This window comes from Oxyura jamaicensis, chromosome 2 (genome assembly GCF_011077185.1).
Source record: "Oxyura jamaicensis isolate SHBP4307 breed ruddy duck chromosome 2, BPBGC_Ojam_1.0, whole genome shotgun sequence".
Classification (NCBI taxonomy): Eukaryota; Metazoa; Chordata; class Aves; order Anseriformes; family Anatidae; genus Oxyura; species Oxyura jamaicensis.
The window spans coordinates 18,821,169-18,834,988 of record NC_048894.1 but is presented as its reverse complement, the minus strand read 5'-3'; the positions used below and the strand labels follow the sequence as shown (position 1 = coordinate 18,834,988).

Sequence of the window (13,820 nt, the reverse complement as noted above, 5' to 3'; positions counted from 1 at the left end):
TTTCGTTCTTGCCGCTAATGTTTGTATGACTAATGAGAAATATTTGTGTTATAGAAGAGTGGTAACAGAAGAAATAGATCCTTACTTGGAGCTAACTCTGATAGAAACAGGATAAGCTAGGATACCTTTAGTAGAAGAGGTAGCAAAGGGTTTTAAATCAAATGTTTACATTTGTTTTATTGCATTGTTCCCATATTGTTTTGCATTTGCTGTCCATTTCTCAAACTATTGTAAATATAAGAAAAATTCACCATGTAGCTTTTTATATTACGTTTTCCCAGAATTTTTTTATTAGATGGTGAACTCTGGTACTGGTTCACAGTTTGAATACTGATCTTGCTTTCTGAATTTCCTTTGATATTCATGGCTTTAAATATAATTTCCTACCTTGGAAAATTCTTTGTTTATGTTATTATGAGACTCACTTTAATGCTTCTTGACTTCAGATATCACCTAGGGAAATACAATGCATAGGGAAATTTGTGACATCTTTGAAATTCCAAGATGATAGGTCCTTTCTGAATACCTGCCTAATACATTCAGATATAAATGGGACACTTTTTTATTTTTTATTTTTTTAACTGTTTTTAATAAGTTGTGTCCAATCCTAAGGCACATCAAGGAAAGTATGGGACTAATAGAAATATGAAAACATGTATTTTGTAATATAAACAAAATGTCCTACAGAAAGTTATGACAATTATCCTACAAAATTAAAAGCCAAAGATATTTTAATCCTGATTTGAAGGTTATTTTTGTATGGGCTTTTTTTCCTTTTTAGGAATTTAACGATCTACATGTGGAAGCTCTTGCTGTGTTGGGAAATTGTCTTGAAGATGTGCATGCTATGCAATTGATTCAGCAGACAGGAGGCCTTAAAAAGCTACTTTCATTTGTAGGAGACTCTACTGTTCCTGATATTCAGAAGAATGCAGCAAAGGCAATTGCCAAAGCAGCTTATGATTGTATGTGACTTTTTAAAAATCTGTGTATGTGAATTTGTTTGTGAAGTAAATTTTCATCCAGAATGAGTCTGTCTTGTCCGGTTGAGGATAGTACTTGTGTTGAGGAAAACATTGGCAAGAAAGAATTACAATGATGAATCTTGGCAATCAGAGCACAATTGGGTAATACATATATATATGAATATTTTAAGATTTTGCCTTAACTTATTTTTAAATATAATGGATTCTTGCAAAATGCTGACTTCCTAAAGAAAAATGGACCTCTGAAAATATGACCTTAACATTTTGTTTAGTGATGCCAGGTAACTGCCAGGTGACTACCATCTTAAACTGTCACCTCTGCTGGCACAATTTCTCATCAATATCAGTTAAGACTTAATCACAAGCTTAGTTCCTTTTGCATACATCTGCTCATCTAAATGTCAGGCAATTTCAAATACAAATTCCTTTAACAGGGACATGAAAAAAGCCTTTCAAATGGCTTGCAGATTAATATTCCCAGTGGAGTTAAATAGTTTCATTGTCATCTTTTTATAATTATTCATCCTATGGTTCTTTTTATAGACTTTTCTATAATTCACCAAGGAATTCTGAATTAGGTAGAACATACTCATCACTTTTGCCCACGAGGATGATCTTTAAATAAATCTACATTTGAAATTCCTTCCATACATTGGTTTCTGAGTTGCAACATATGCCTAGGACTGCTATATAACAAAATGCAATGTAAGAAATAATATATGTCTGTCTATAGAAGATTTTGATTCTGCTGAGGGATTTTGATGACAGTAACTATGACAGCAGAGCTTAAATATTTTGTTCATATTTCTGTCATCTCATGGTTGAGTCATGTCTTTAATTTAGGTTTATTTTACAAATATGCTGTCTAATTTAATGCGTGGCTAAAACAATCTCTCCTTTCTACAGTATTTCAGACCTCCTTTCTCCTTTCCCCATTTTATCTTTCCAGTTCTTTTTCTCACCTTCCTTAGTTTGACTTTTTATTTGTAATTATTTTGTTTGTAAATGATATATTAAAATAATAGAATCTACCTTTCCTAGTATTCTGCTTTTCTGTATGCTTTTATCATTCTCTGTCGGAAGCTTTGCAAATCACAGAAAATTATTTTCATTTATGTTTAGGTATCAGAGATAGGAAGGAACCTTCTTATGCCAGTGTTTTCTTTGTGTATTTTTCCTGCATTGTTATTTTATTATGCTACTTAGGACTGTCAGTATCATTTTTATAGTCCTGTGACAGGCTTGTAAGTAGTATGCTAAGTAGATTTATATTTGCTCCTACTACATTCTATTGCATCTTCATCCTTTTTCATATTTATTTTCAAAGAAGCATAGCCTTCTTTCCGTCTTTCGCTCCTTTTTTCAGTTTTTGTGGCCTAATATTTTAGCAGCTGTTAGTAGAAGCATGTCTGAACACAACATTTGTAAAGCACGGTGGCAAGAAGTACACGTAATATATTGCAGTACGGCTTATGATCTTATATCATTGAATGTTACCGTCAGTGAAGATGCATCTTCTTGTCATGTATCTTTACAAATGGAGTCAATGTGGTTTCATTATAAAGGTTTGCTCTCTTCTTCAGCCTATGACAGTTGGTATGGATGGAGCAAGATGGGAAAATAGATCAGAAGATTTAAAATATTTGCTTCCAAGCTGTAGAATTTTGGTGACAACCAGTTAGATAGAGGGCAATGTGTTGTGGTACAGTAGAAACACGGTCCAGGTGCTGCTCAACATGGGCCTCAGAAGAACTGAACTTATTACAGATAAGAGCTACCAGTCTAAAGGCGGGCTTCCAGTGGAAAGAGAAGTGGCATTGGTGCCATTTTAAGGAATAGTCCAAAGGCAATAAGATAACAGAAATATTTTCCACGACATGCAGTTGTGTTTTTTGTTTGTTTGTTTTGATTTGTTTTGTTTGTATCCTGGTTGTAAATACACCAAACAGCCTGTTGTGGTGGTTTTGCCCAGCTGGGCAGCTGAACTCCACCACAACTGCTCTTGCACTCCCCCTCCGTGGAAGAAGAGGGGGAGAAGAATGTACGCTGGGAAGAAAAGAAAAGGCTCTTGGGTTGAGATACAGATAGTTTAATTAAAGGGAAAAGGAAGAAGGGGGAAAAAATAATTTAAAAAAAAGCAAAGGCCACATGGAAGAGAGGGGAAAAAATATTCTCTGCTTCTCATCAGTGAACAATGTTCAGCCATGTGCTGAGAAGCAGGGCCTCAGTACGTGGACTGGCTGTTTGGGAGGACAGACGTCTTCATAACGAGAGCCCCCCCTTTCCCACCTGTTATTGTTGAGTGTGACAGCGTATATCCCTTTGATCAGTTAGGTCAGCTGCCCTGGTGATGTCCCCTCTCCATCTCTTGCCCACCCCCAGCCTACAGTTTTGGAGTTTTGGAGGGAGTCCCGATGCTGTGCCAGTGCTGCGCAGCAATAGACACAACACTGGTGTGGTATCAGTGCTGTTCTAGCTACAAGCTACTGCAGGGAAAGTTAACTCCATCCCAGCCAGACCAGTACATCTGTCCAAACTGCAGCTCTAGCGCTTACTATCCCAATACCTCACTGTATGCAAGTCCAGTATAACACAACACAGCTTGAAGTTCTTATATGGCTTTTCATTAAATCTGCAATAGCCTTAAGGTCGCCCACATTCTTCAGATTTGATAATCATGGTTGTATTTTACTTCTGCTATGATAGAACATGTATGTCTTTTTTAATCCTGTTAGGTAGGTATACTGCAGTGTCTGTTTTTGAAATGATTTCTTTTTTTTTCATGATGTTATCATGACAACCAGTTTTGTTTTATGCCCCTCTGAGCCCTTTAGAAAGGACTCCTGTAACTTTTTGTTGTTGTTTTATGTTATAAGACAAGCTTAACCCTTAAGAGCTATTCTCAATATCAGAATACCTTCTGTGGCACAAACACTATATTCAATTTTAAATAGCATCTTCAGGATGCTTCTCTGTTCAAGTAAGTAAAAATTGATCAAATTTCTGTAATCATTATCCTTTTGACACTGGAAATCTGTTTTGTTCTGTAACATAATTTTGAATTTAATATATTAATCTATCAGTAGTTCTATTAGTGTTGAATTTTCTTGTGATTCCTTCCTTGCACAGCAAATAATGCAATCACCTCAGAATGCAAAATATAATTTAAAGCTGTCAACTTTTGAATATCTGTGAGTGGATTATCCTGACTGTTGTTTAAGGAGGTCCTGACTTTCCCCTGCCAATACTAGATGCACCGCAACAGCAAAATGCTGTGGAATGGAATGTATATGGAGAAAGTCATGGTCATGCTCACTCAAGTTTGGCTTCACTCTGCCAAAATTCTGGTTTCAAGCTCTGTGAGTTCTTTACATGTATCAAAATGCAACTATTTTCAAAAGAGAGCATACTAAATATGCTCTGTAACTTGATTAACATCTGCTTTTTTACAAGTTTTTATTTTCTTGGGTTATCTCAGGATCAGTGGAAGTTTATGATACTATTTAACAATAACATTTTTTCATTTGAAATTGGTATAAATTCCATAAGCTGACATCAATGAGCTGAATGGATGATCACAATTTTAGGGTAAAAAGGCAAAACAGGAACACACACTCAAAAACAAAGGGTAGCTTGTGATGGGCCAATTCATGAAACACTGGACAGAAGTGTTAGTACTCCAGACTCTTTTAGTTGGGTATTTTATCCAACCTGAGTATATTACTTAGTGTTAAATCAATGTATTCAAATGACTTAGGGGTCAAGAAATTCATCACTGTAAATATGGTGTTGGCACTGAACATGAGAATTGCTTTAACACAAAGGATGCTTTTCAACTCTGCATTCTTTCTTTTCTATTGTAAAAAAACAAAGGGAACAACTTGTACAAACAGAGAAAGGACCAGCAGAAAATATCCCTCTCTTAAATGTAATGGGTACCTGGATCTTAAAATGTTAATAATTTTCTGTTAATTATTTTCTGTTATTTTTCTATATAATTTTCTGTTAAGTAAGCTAGCTAAATATAGGTGCATACTGCTTACAGTAGATTCAAAATCTGGTTTTCCACATTATTGAATAATTCTTCATTCTGTTTAAGATACTTTAAATCACTATTTTTACTCATTCAAAAAATATTATAATGATGATTATTCTGACTTCACACAGGCATAAATTATCTTTAAAATGACAGCATAAACAATGTTTACCTATCACCATGACTGTCTTTAAAAATAAGAACAACTTTTAAGAAAATCCGTATAGTACTAAGTAACTTGTTGTATAAGTACCAAATTACTGAGGCATGAAGAACCTCTAGAGATCATTATTAGGGATTATGGACTACTTTGGCAAGCAACAGGCCAGGGGCATACCTGATTACTTGTCAAAACGGTCTGTAATCCCAATTAAGGCCTTCTCTTGAGACCTGGCTGATACACATCAAGGTTGTGGCCAAGGTTCTGCTGATGCTTAAAATCCTCCCTGTTTTATCTTCTGCGTGTTTTATGTTCAGATTTCAATCATATATCTCAGATGATTCTAAAAGCAGTTCAACTGAGCAAGTGAGGACAAAACAGCTAGCTTCTCATGTGTGTGCATTGAGCCTTTTTGTCTTTTTTTTTTTTTTGGTCATACCTAGGTTTTCAATGAACTTCTCTTTTCTTTGGCTTTGAGGACTTACATTTCTTTACATCTATTCACCATAGATTCAGTTTTATTTTAAAGGATACTACCACTGTTTTTCTTTTATTTCTTTCTCTCTCTCTCTCTTTTTCTTTTTTAATTGATCAGACAACTGACCACATAAGGCATTGATCTATGAAAGCATTAGCAAGTATTAGTAAATTTTCCAAATGTGCAAAAGTCCTACAGACTTCTTGGTTCCTGAATTTCTTTGATACATTTGAAAGTTTTACCATGTAGATATAAATTCAAACATTTAATTAATCCACTTAATATTATGCATATAGTTAAATTCTTATTGCTTGACTCTTAACTGCACAGTTTATATGCTGTGCAGTGTCTTTCTGGCTAAGAACGTTTGACTTAGAGCAGTTTCTAACAAATACGTGCACACTGGGAGAGGAGAGTTTGATCGTGTCCTCCAGACTTGTGATCTAATCCATGTTGGGATAAGTGAGGTTGTTAGCATACTTGTCCGACTCCTGTAGGTACTTTGCAGAGACTCTCTGTTGTTACTTATGTAGGGGAACATCTGTGGCTTTTCTTAGCTGCTGCATGTAGTTGGTCATCAGTGAACCCTGCATGACCAGGCAAAAATATGAAATTGAAATTGCCTGCACAGTGTGCTCTAATGAAGACTGCAAGCTGTACAGAGTTTAAAATTCAATTTTATCTCCCCCTGCCTTTTTTTTTTCTTTGTTCTTTTTTGTCTATGAGAGTATGTTAACTGGTGTTCCACTAAATTCAGTTATACATTTACTAGTATGTTCTTCAATTTTATAAATTTGAACTTTGTTAGCATAAGCTGGAGTAAATATGGTCCTGAGTAAGTATGATCTACTAAATGGAAAAACCTCTTTTCATCACGTCTGTCAACATTATGTGAATTTAAGTTTTAAAGTGCATTCTGTTGGGCTATGTGTGTTTAAATCTGTATTTAATAGGCATCTTTTGGGCTTGATTCAGAGTTCACTGAAGTCTAATGGGCTTTGGATCAAGACCTTTGTGCACATTTCTTAATTGCTGGTGCCTCCTAGCAAAATGTTTTCATTTCCATGGTATCAAAAGCAAGTGTTAGATTAGAAACAAGTATATGAAATCAAATTTATGTCCTTTCACTGATTTGGAAAACAGATGCAGATTAATGCTCTTGTTCTTTTTTGTTTAAAGCTGAAAATAGAAAAATCTTAAATGAGGAAGAGGTTGAGAACTGTCTCATAAAGCTTTTGGAAATTGATAACGATGGAGTTAAAGTTGCTGCTTCCCAAGCGATTTCTGCCATGTGTGAGAATTTATCTAGCAAACGTGCGTTTGGACTCCAGGGTAAGTAAGGTGGCAAGGAATGAACTGACAGTCTGTGCTTTTCCTTTCGTAAGGAACATACTACAATTTTTCAGATTGTCATGGTTTATTTGAAAGTTGATGTGTACAACTGTTTGTTTTAAAGGGATTCCCCAGCTGGTAGAGTTGCTAAGCAGTAACAATGAAGAGGTAAAAGAAGCTGCAGTCATAGCATTAGCTAATTTGACAACAGCCAGTCCTAGTAATTCCAGGTGAGTCTGCAATAATTACATGATTATTTAAAACACAAATCTGAATACAAGTGGTAATGTTTTGATTTTTAGTGAATGCCTCATCTTGTCCTTATCATACTAGGATCTGTTTGAATGTGTCTATAAGGCTCTTTTTGGTGCTTATGAGTCAGCTGGAATAGGTTGGTTCTCATCAGTGTTACAAGAGTTATGCTATCTCCACTAACATTTGCTCTGCTGGGGAAAGGTATGAAGCAGATGTAATGAAAGCAGAGATACAAATCATATTTTGAAGAGAACATATGAGGAAAATATGCCTCATAATCTAAGACATTCAATGTGAGATTTTTTAATATATTTTTTTGAAAATTAAAAATCAGCAAGGTATCCTTTAAAATTTGATGGTTCCTGCAGCTTTTTTTTTTTGACTGATTTGAGACATTTGACACTCAGATATTCTAAATATCAGCACCGTCCTTCTTTCTCTTTTTGTTTCCCAAGTAATAGAGAATACTCATAGTGCATTCTCTAAAAGAAAAGAAATGTAACTTCAGTATCCAGAATAATTAGCAAAGGTTGGTTAGCTGACTGTAAGCTACAAAATAATTGTACCAACTAAATTCTACTGTCAGTTGGAGAGTTCTGCTATCCCAACTCTATTAAAAGTTCTGTTCAAGGAAAAGAAACAGAGCAGTCTGACGTATATGAGCAATCACATGTAACTAACAAACCATAAAATAAAATTCCTTAAAAGTTTCCTGGAATATACTCAAGGAAGTTGTAATCCATTCACAAGCATTCTTTGAAGTGAAAAAGTAAAATAACTCACCAAATAAATTATTTGTTTCAATTTATTGATCCAGCTCTAATAGTCACCAGTATTCACTTAATGTTACCAGATGGAGCCATAATTTGACACAAGAGAATAATACTCTGTTCTCAGATTCGCATAGGAGATTTTTTTTGTCTGATTTTCTGCTCTCCTCATGTGCATGACTCTCCATTTGGTGTCAGTGGGAGTCATACACACATAAAAAGAGCACAGTACTGGAGTCCAGGGGTCAGACTCTCAGCCCCGCTACAGCTGGTTTTCGTAGCACAGCCCTTTGAGGTTTCTCATTGTGAAAAGGGAGTCTCTGGAGAGTTTTGAGTTGGTATAGCAGCTTATGCCAACTCATTCAGTTTCTTTTGCCAAGGAGATAGTCAGGACATTGTTTAGCTCAACTACTAGAACAATTCTCTGAGACCTCAGGCAGGGGAATAGCTGCCTCTGTTCCTCCAAATTATAATGGAGGCCGTATTTGTTTCTTGCTAGACAGAGTCAGGAAATTGTAAAGGTGGCTTGCATATTCTTCTCTGTCTTTGCAATCCAGCTCCAACTACAATATGGAAGCACAAGATAATCTAATCACAGGTCTTCTGTGAAAATCAGGAAGCAATAATTTACATTAAATATGTATACTGGATGAATGCCATGTGACTATATAATTACTTCAAAGCTTCATTTCTAAATCAAAACCATTAATAAGTCATAGATGGCTCCAAGTGTGACTAGGATCTACAAATGAATATATAGAATTGGACCCTCGGCTGATACAAATTGGTATAGTTCCAGCCCACTGACTGACTATCTGGCCCATATGTATTCTACATTTGTGTAATTAAGAAAAAAAATAGTTTGGAAAAAATTAATCCCAGATTGAGTTACCATAATCATATTTCATTCTGGAGTATTTTGTGTGTATGCCTTGTAAACCACTGAAAACAAGTGTATATATAATGAAGATGCTGATATACTTTTGTAATGATGTGACCTTGCTGTGTAATTATGTTGACAATATTCTGGTCCCAAATGGGACTAATGAGACTAGTGCCCTTTTATTGGCTATGTATTAGATTCTTGTTATAAACCCTCCAAGAATATTAAATCATAAAGCTAGTAGTATGAGGAAGGCCTTATATGGCAAGAACAAGAAAATGGCTATAGTAGAGAGGACAGCTATTTACTGTAAATATGTTTTCTCTATTTATCAGCCAGCCAGAACACAAAATTCAATCTTGTTGAACTCATATGTGTGTTCTGCCATATTTCATTTTGTGCCTGTTTTTGCATGTGTTATATTGATTGAAGGACGAGTAGCGTGCCCTTTCATTGTGCACAGTATGTATTAAAGAATGTAAACGGGACAGAACTGCTATTTTTGCCAGAGATTTGTTGTTCTTAGGAATATTTGATCAAGTAACATTGCTTGCTTTTCGTATAATATGGAAAAAAATACAAGTTAAAAGAAACATGTAATTAAGGCTCCCACTACACCAGCTCATTAGGATAAAGTCTTCCATTGATTAATAACACAAGAGCAGCACAGGCAGTGGGCAATACTGCCCCCCACTAATGTATATTAACCTTGACCTCTAGGTGCTTCCCCACAGCAATGAAAGGCTAGTTCTGTACCCTTGCCCAATCAATCCTTTGTTTCTCAACTGAGACAGCTAATAAAGGTGTCAAATATGGTGGAGGTTTTGTAATTAGAACACCTGTTCACAATGTACGGGACAGAGACCAGCTTGTCATTTCACACCAGTCCCCAAGCAACTGTTATTTGGCAAAAGTAAATAAATGAATCAATGACTCCAGCCCTTGCAGTATTTTAACCAAAGGTCTAGAACAGAAGAGAACATGAACCCAATACTAACAATTTGAGTTTCCAGGTTTACTGGAAAACGTAGATTTTCAATATGATCTCCACCAGAATACATAAAAATTACTGCAAATAACTTTTAAAATATTCCATCATTTACGCTTTTGTTGCGTGATGTTGTCGTGCTTCAGTAGCACATAGAAAAAAATACAGTAGTAAAATGCCCTCTGATGATGCTTTTATCCAAATTTGATCATAAAGTATGAGAGAACTGAAGTCGTTCTGTATACTGATAATAAAGTGTTAACCTGAAAATATTTGAGTAAATAAAAATAAAATTGTGAAGTTTAGAATCCCACAGTTTAGAATCCTGCAGTTTAGAATCCCACGTACTTAGTCTAACATATGGTAAAGAAGTGGTTTGGGGATGTTACTATGCGCATAGCTCCGAGGCCATCCTTCAGATATGTGCCAGAATTTGTTTCTGTTTGCCTGCTTCTGGGAAGAAAAGAATTATATTCAGCTAGGTATTTGCATCCACTTTACATTTTTTAAATCCAGAACACTAACTTGCATTGTTGAAAACTGTATACAGTTATTTGGATGGCTGAATGCCATTTTATAGTCTATGAAATCTGTCCATTTTTGATGTGTCCAGGCATCAGGAAATGTAGGCACAGTCACTCCAGTAATGTGCATTATGCACAAATTGAAGAATTAAAAACAAATAAAGAAACAGCAGTGCCATCTATTGGACAGAAAAACAAGTTGTTCTCTATTATACAACGAGCTACAGAACAAACGTTTTACTTTTTCCTCTGCCAATATTTTCCTGATTAAAGTATAACCAATTATTTTTGCTCATCATGTATTTGGGGTAATCTAACCCTGTTAAATATAAATATGGTATTGGTTAGAAGTAACACACAGAAATAAGATCTCAAATATACTAGTTAGGCATTAGTTAATTTGGCCAACCATTTTCTTTGGTATTGTCTTAGCACAAATGCCATTTCTAGTAGCTGGCTTCATAACTCTGGCAGTGTCTGAATTGTGGGAATCTACTAGAGTTACGACTAAAGAAAAACATATGAAAATTTCCAGCTTTATAATGAACATGAAAATTAATTATCAGCCTCAATAATATTTGTCTTAAATTGCTTATTTTAAGTGCAAAATCGATAGCATTCAGCTAGTTTGGTCTGGGGGAAGAAGGAAAGGGATGAATTTTGTGCATCTGTACTCAGTACTGCAGGAAATTGTGGTACCCAATAGCCTGACGATCTGGCAGAATATTTCTCCTGGGGTTTATAATTAGTGTCATGTTACATATTTCTAAGAATCCTATCTGGACTCAAGATAATAAAATATCATCCCAAAAATTGCAAAGCCAGCAAGGTTGATGTTACTTAATTTTCTAATTCTTGAATTCTTCAGAGGAATCTCTGGACCTGTTTACAGCAGGAAAATTACATCCATATAGGTATTTATAGGCATTATTACAGCATCTGAATGTGTTCTTTGTGAGGTGTATGAAGATTTCCAAGGTTTGGAGTAGGCTTGGAACAGGAACATAGGTTGGGAACTCATTGCTTAGGGGCAGTGCCCAGTGAGTAGAAAATGAGTTTCTCCCTTGACTTAAGTGGGTTTTGCATCTATTCCAAACTGAAATTCAGATCCTGATTTAACGACCCAAAATACATCCTTAGTCGCTTATGAGTGGATAGGGCTCATCTGTAGTGTGAGTCTCTCACCTTCTTAAAGGGAGATTTTCATTATCCATAAGAAATTTTTTATTATTTTAGAGAAGGGTCTGGCTGTCAAGGACTAAATTTAAAGACTGTCCAGTTTCCTTACATTTCAGATGTTGTTTATATCATTAAAAAGTAATTATTATTACCATTAAGTAGTAATATCATTAGGTAGTAATCTTGCCTATTAGAAAACGGAAAACTTAATTATCAATTTTCTTTTTCAAGACTGTCATTGGAACCTAATTCATATAAATGTTGGAAAATTGAAGAGTCAGTATTTCATGAATGTGTTAATTTATGAGAATATATGAAATTTTTAGCATGTGAGTGTTAGATTTAAAAACAGAAATAGGCAATAATCCATAATAGAGGTTTTGTCTTTTTTATGGTTCAACATAAGTTTGTGTTCCTGAAGGAGGAAATCAACAATGGATTTCCTCTAACTGTATTGAATAAAGGTAATATGTTTTAATACTGACCCCTAGTGACAGTATTGCATTTTTGAGCTACTATTCTGCAATGAAAAGGGATTTTGTTGGGTTTTGTGGTTTGTATTGTTATTTTTACATTAGCACCCGTTCTGCAGAGCCCTGTGCAAATACATCCAGATAACTCATGTCATGAATAGATTCTTGGTTTGACTTTCTCTTACCGTAGTGTGATAGGTATATATACGGATATATATATACTTATACCCGTAGTGTGATAGGTACTTTCTAAACAGAAAAGACAGCATGGTCATTACCCATCTCACAAGCTTCTCCTTACAAGTTACATATTGACTTGATTGAAAACTGCAAGTGTTTTATGGTAGATTTCTCCCTTAGCATAGAAGCAGAATCAATGCCTAATGCTGCGATGTCATGCAGAAATGCATTCACACCATGACTTTAACATCGCATCAGATGACTGATGCACAACTTGTGGATAGTACCCTAAATCATCCCCCGCTGACAGGTGTTTCACTCAGCCAGCTGCTGTTCTCTCCTAGATTTGTGAAGGTGTGGGTATACGGTAACATTTCTCTGAAGACTGTATTTTGTTCCTGGTACAGCTCTTCTTTCACAAAATGATGATGATGATTATGATGATGATAATACAGTTATGTATTTTCCTGGTTGTTTTATTTTTAACTGTGTTGCTATCAGGGGTTATATTGAAAACAGAGACCAATGTGGAGCATTGGTCTAACACAAATCTCTAACACAAATCTCATGGCACAGCATCCTGAGGCTTATGACGTATTGGTTTCAGATAGAAAATAGAATATTTCTAAATTGCAGTAACTAAATAGAAGTTCTTCCTTGTGGAATAGAACAAAATCTTTGGGGCTGTTTATACTCTCCTGCCCTCAAAGCCTTGCAATATGATCCATTTTGTCTTAGCTGTGGAAGTTTGGAGTTTCCTTCAGAGCATGTGTGTTTTCACCTGTAACTTCACAGGGTAGAATTCTGTGGGATCAGATGAGACTGGATCCCTCCTAAGCCTAGGGAAAACAAAACAAAACAAAACAAAACAAAACAACAACAAAAAAAACCGCCTACATTTTATTATGTGGTGCAAGTACACTGATTTCTCTTGAGTGTGTATCCCTATGATGACATTCAGTGGTACGCACTGAGATGAATTATGCGTTTTATGAATTAAAGGTGACAAGGGTTGTCTTACATTTGAGTACATTTCTGGTAAGTCTATTGATGGTTTTGCATACACATTTTCTTTGTAGCTGTTTGTATATTACAAATTGAATTAAATACGAATTATTAAAGTATATCTTTTAACTTATTTTAGTCTAGTGTGAAATCATAGAATCGAGGATCAGTCAAGGAGGTAGCAGGTCTGATCATGCAGACTTCTGTGCTGCCGTGAATTTAACCTGTGCACTGACTGTGGCATGTTATCTAATTAGAGACCATCATACACACAAGGAAATTAAATTAAGCTTTCCAAGTGACTTTAAACCTTTAGACATGCAGCGTAGAAAGTTATCTTAATGTAGTAGTGTACATGTAGTTTTTTAGAGATTAAAAATTTTAAGAGATAAGAAGATGGTGTAATAGTTTCTCCACTTTGAATCATCCTGCTTGAACCTTTAGCAGGGCAAAACAGATTGCTGCCATTTGAGATAAGTTAGCAGTTGTCCAAAAAAGACTTATCCAGAAGTGAAAGATGGGCTCAAGTTTCACAGACCGAGTACTATTTGTGGAGACTGACTTGGCACTG

The 13,820-nt window shown here is 35.4% G+C and overlaps 1 protein-coding gene across 6 annotated transcripts in view; it reads left to right on the top strand.

Moving 5' to 3' along the window:
* Nucleotides 1-13,820, top strand: part of ARMC3 (armadillo repeat containing 3) — a 62,275-nt gene that overhangs the window by 24,769 nt on the left and 23,686 nt on the right. For all 6 annotated transcript variants that reach the window (XM_035319359.1, XM_035319363.1, XM_035319360.1 and 3 more), the window contains 3 exons: nucleotides 782-965; nucleotides 6,840-6,992; nucleotides 7,117-7,222. In XM_035319359.1, the coding sequence (XP_035175250.1) occupies nucleotides 782-965; nucleotides 6,840-6,992; nucleotides 7,117-7,222 (443 nt within the window). The remainder of the gene's footprint in view (nucleotides 1-781; nucleotides 966-6,839; nucleotides 6,993-7,116; nucleotides 7,223-13,820) is intronic.